Below are 4,862 nucleotides of genomic sequence, written 5' to 3' on the forward strand. Positions count from 1 at the left end.
GGCAGGTCCCGTCCTCCCCCAGTCAGAGCAGGAGGGAGCAGAGCCGCCAGGCCCCGGGGCAGGCTGGGAGTAGCGCTCCTTTCTCGACCCCGCCCCTACACCAGCCCTGAGGCTTCTTCCAGGGGCTCCCTGGGTGTCAGGCTCAGCCAGAGAAGGGCTGCTCCCCTTCTCGCCGCCGCCGGTCCCCACCCAGCCGGAGGAGGTGACTTACTCCATCTGTCTGAGCAGCGGGAGCCCCTTACGGAAATGTGGGACCCCTTCGGCCAGGCTGTTCTCTGCCAAGCTGCAGGACGGGGAGACAGCTGTGAGAGGAACCCTCGGACCCTCCCTGGCCTGTCCCCCTGCCCAGGCCGGGCAGCCCCTACGTACCTGATCTCTTCCACGTGTGGGCATCCATCCAGGGCCTGGCCCAGGCTCAGCGCCCCCTCCGGGCCCAGATGGCTGGACGGCAGGCTGGGGAACAGGGAAGGGGTGAGGGCAGCCTGGGGCGCTGGGGTCCTTTCCTGAGCCACCCCCAGCCTTGTCTCAGGCTGCAGCTCCAGATCTTGGATGGCCTCTGTGTGACTGCCGCCCTGAGCCCCTTCCCCGTGCACACGGCGCCTGCGCAGGTAGCATAGGCCGAGCTTTGGGGTCTGAGACCCCAAATTCAGCGCCCGGCTCCTTCGTGCGTTGGTAAGGTGAGCCCTCCACACCTGCCCTGGCCACCTTCCCTTGCCCAGAAAAGGGAGCACATAAAACTCCTGGCCCCACGGGGTTGCCACAAGGGTCAAATGAGGCCACGGACTTAAACTGTAAAGTGCCGAGGCCGTGCTGCTTCGTGCTTTCTCCCACGGAGCCCTTTGCTGACATTTCTCATTCGCCCTCAGAGACCGGCTCACAGGGCAGGCCGAGCTGGGATCATCATATTTCTTTTGCAGACGAGGAAACTGAGGCTCCGAAGGGGCAGGAGTTTAGCCAAGGGCACGCAGCGGGGTGGTGGCAGGGCCAGGACTAGCCTGGGCCCCCTGCTTTCCCTGCTCTGGACGTCAGAGGCTGGGGGGAGCAGGCGGGAGAGGGGCAGCCAGCCCCAGGACCTGCCGCAGCTACCCTCAGGCAGGGCAGCTCAGCCTTGAGCCCACTGCTCCCAGGGGACCCCCTGCCCCCGCCCACCGGCCTTGCATGCACTGTGGGTAGGGGCCACTCACTGCAGGACCCGCAGGTGCTGGGGCAGCTGCTGAGCCAGCCCCAGGGCCGTGGGATCTCCCAGGGCATTGCGGCCCAGCCTGCAAGAGGAGAGGAATGAGCACTGAGCACCGGGCCGGCCGCCAGGACCCCGCGCTGCCCTGTGCCCACTGGAGAAGGAAGGGGGCCAGGTGGGCCTGCGGGGACACAGAGGGCAGAGGCACCTGGGCAGACACTTACATCAGCTCCTCCAGGTGCCTGCAAAGAGTGAGCGACTCTGCCAACTGCACTCCCCCAGCGGGGCCGATGTCATTCGCTGAGAGGCTGCAGGACGGAGACAGCCATCAGATCCCCTCTGCCCCAGCCCGGTGCACCTTGGGGACTGCCACGCCTGCTGCAGGGGGCTTCAGAGACAACCCCCCCCCACGTTCCTTCCCAGCTAGGTGGGACGGAAAGGCCCAGAGAAGAGCAGGGGCTGGGTGGCTTTAGGTCCCACGGTCACAGCCAGGAGGTCACCCAGCCCCACCGCCTGGACCCTGAGGTTGGGGTAGGGGACATTTTACAATGCTGGCCTGAGCCAGGGGCCGGTGTCTCCCAGGACCACGGTGTGACCCTTGCGGGCCCCTCTCAGTAGGGCTGGCCACTCACTCTATCTTCCTGAGCTCGGGCAGCCCCGGCAGGATGGCGGCTAAGTGCTGGGCACCAGCGTCTCCAATCTGGTTGTGGCTCAATCTTGGGGAGAGAACAGCTTCCTCAGCCTTCCGCCACCTCCTCTTGTCCACACTCCCCGCCCAGAACAGAAGAGGAGGCTGAAGTCCCAAAAGGGCTTCAGCTCACACTGCAAGAGCCCCATCACCCCATGTTGGGTGAGGGCTCCCAACTCTTGGCTTTTGTTTAGATGTTCTCCCTGTTGTCTGACCCAAATCCCCCTTGCTGCAGTGGACACTCCTATATCCTATCTTCGGGTCTCCCAAGGTCCTAGGCCTGGGGTTGGTTACACAAGGGGGAAGTGGATGAAGAGGAAGAGACTAAGAAGTCAAGAGTGTGCTCAAGTGGCCTCTTGCGTTGGCCATCCTTCCCTGCCAAAGTTGTCTTGGGTCTGGGGGAAGGACAGGCAACTCACCCCAGCTCCTCTAAGCTGGTGGCAGTTCTGAGAGCCTCAGAAAGGTGGCAGCAACCGAGATCACTGATGCTGTTCCTGCTCAGTCTGGAAAAGCAGGGAACAGACCAAGAGGCCTTAGGACCTCAAAGGTCTTTGCAGGAGCTGTGCTAAGAACTCTACAGTTTGCAAAGCCTTTACACACCCAGGAACTCATCCTGTGCCAGTCACAAAACTTCTGGGGCTGGGGCAGTGGTGAGCAGGGTGGGAAGACTGTCCCCAGTGTCCAGGTGGGAAAACTGAGGCTCAGGAGTGAGCTGTGCATGACAGTGACTTGCAGGCTGGGCGGAGGTGACACCCAGAGCCCCTGGCCTGGGAGCAGTTGCTACAGTTTTTGGCTTTGCCAGGTCTTGCCTCAGCCTCCGCACCAGGGGTCTGCAGGCCAGCGCTGCTGAATGCCAAGTTCACTCGGGTTCCACGCCTCGGGCAAATCAGTTCTCCGGGCATATGGTGTTGTCATTTGTGCAAATGGTGGGCTTCTCCTCAACCCAGGCTGTTGTCTTTTCTGCGCCCTAACCTTGCCCAGCCTCAGCAAGTGGGGAAAACAAAACAAAACAAAACAAAACTACAGGGGCAAACAGGTCCGTCTTAGCCCCTCGCTAAGAATTTATCTGAGGGTTGTTTTGCTTTCTTTTGTTTTGAAAATTAAATTTTAGTGAACTGCCTTTCCGTAAATTCATTTTGGGTGCAATGGTGCTACATGATATGCCCTCCCAAACTCTCTAACCTCATTTCCTCCCCACTCTACCCTGCCAGAGGCGGGGAGGGGTGTGCGGTGGTGGGGACTTGGATAAAAATAAAGCACGCTTTGTGTCACTGCTGGGGTTTGTGCTTAGTCACAATATTTCATATTTTGAGAATCACACTAAAAGCAAGTGTGACATTTGTTTATCCAAGTGGGCAGAGAGTGAAATCACAGAGGGATTATACGAAAGCCACTAGATCTGAGTCTAGACCGTCACTACTGAAAGTGTGGTCTGTGGCCCCCTGAACTGGTATCATGTGGGAGCTTGTTAGAAATGCAGAATCCGGGCGTGGTGGCGCATGCCTATAGTCCCAGCTACTTGGGAGGCTGAGGCCGGAGGATCGCTTGGGGCCAGGAGTTTGAGGCTACAGTGTGCTATGATCATGCCTGTGAATAGCCACTGCTCTCCAGCCTGGGCGACACAGTGAGATCTCGTCTCAAAATAAAAATAAAAATAAAAATAAAAAAAGCAAACTCTAGGCAGAGTTCCAGACCTGTGGGATCAGAATTAGCATTTTAACAAGAGCCCAAGGTGAGTTGTGTACACATGGAGAGTTGTTCTAGGATTTGGGCCTAAGACTTTCAGGTCACTTTTGTAACCAGGAGGAAGCTGGTGGCATTAGAAGGAAGGCAAGAGCAGGGGGCATCGACCTGGGAAGGCATGGGCATGTGCGGGGGAGGGGGCCGTGGAGGTCCCAGGGAGGTGCCCCCCGGTGCTCCCTGGGTGGTGGTTCCCACAGAGCCAGGCGTGTCTGCCCACTCATTCCCACGGGTCACTCAGTCACTCACCGGAGGCTCTGCAGGAGGGTCATGTGGCTTAGTCCTTGAGTGAGCACGGCCAGGGTGGAGCCGCCCAGCGGCAGATGGCTGAGGCTGGGGGAAAGGAGGCCAGATGAAGGCGGCATCGCTGGGGCGGGGTCCCAGGTGCAGACTGAGGCCCTGTCCAGTCTGGGGGTCCGAGGCCTCTGTGCTTAGCATACTCAGGGACCTCAAGACAGCCACTTACATCCACACGGTGTAAAAATTATACAAAACAAACTGCACTGAGAGATTCAAACGCTGTTTCTCTGCGTGAGTTATCGAGGTCACACAGACAGAAGTTCTATGTTCTGAATCACGCTGGACTCAGATTACTGATCAGTAATAACGCTGATCGAATATTTAGCCAAACACAGGGCTCGGGGCCATCTGGGAAGGTGGGTCTGTTATCATCCCTATTTTACAGATGAGGAACACCGAGGCTCAGGGAGAGAACTTGCTCAAGGTCATACACAGAAAGTGGCAGTTTCAGCAGCAGGACCCAGGGCTGTAGGACTCCCATTCCTGGGCTGCAACCACGTGTTACCCACGGGAGCATGTTCCTTAAGGCCCCCAGCCTGGGCAGGAGAGGGGAATAACAGCAGTCAACAATCAGAGCGTGAACTCCGTGCCAGGCTCTGTTCTAAGAACTTAACATGTATTATCTCATTTAATCTCCCAACGACCCTAGGAGGTAGGGACAGCTCTTATCCCCAGAGATGAGGAGACCAGAGCCCAGAGAGGTTAAGGGATTTGCGCAAGCACACACATTAAGAGGTGGAACCAAGAGGCAATGAATTGTCCTGGGTGACCTGGAACTAAAGGGTTATCTGGACGCTGGACTTTTGGTGCTAAAACCAGGACAGCCACAGGCAAACTGGGACAGTCAGTTATTCTATCAACAGGTGAACCCAGGCAGTGAGGCTACCAAGCAAGGGCCCTGCCCGTGCCTAGTCCCTCACAGGTAGACAGCTGGAAGAAGCTGGCTGGATTTGAGGG

General features: G+C 58.1%; 1 protein-coding gene across 1 annotated transcript; it reads right to left on the reverse strand.

The window, feature by feature from the left end:
- Positions 1–211: 211 nt before the first annotated feature.
- Positions 212–3,970, reverse strand: LOC105825968 (protein NLRC5-like; the record flags this gene model as incomplete). Its single annotated transcript, XM_012663868.1, has 7 exons — positions 3,855–3,970; positions 2,285–2,368; positions 1,810–1,893; positions 1,402–1,485; positions 1,185–1,262; positions 370–453; positions 212–283 (listed from the first exon to the last, which is right to left on the reverse strand). Coding segments are annotated over exons 1-7 (602 nt in total), but the record flags the coding sequence as incomplete, so codon positions are not given.
- Positions 3,971–4,862: the final 892 nt, after the last annotated feature.

The sequence above is a fragment of the Propithecus coquereli genome, unplaced genomic scaffold (assembly GCF_000956105.1).
Source record: "Propithecus coquereli isolate 6110/MARCELLA unplaced genomic scaffold, Pcoq_1.0 Scaffold8395, whole genome shotgun sequence".
Classification (NCBI taxonomy): domain Eukaryota; kingdom Metazoa; phylum Chordata; class Mammalia; order Primates; family Indriidae; genus Propithecus; species Propithecus coquereli.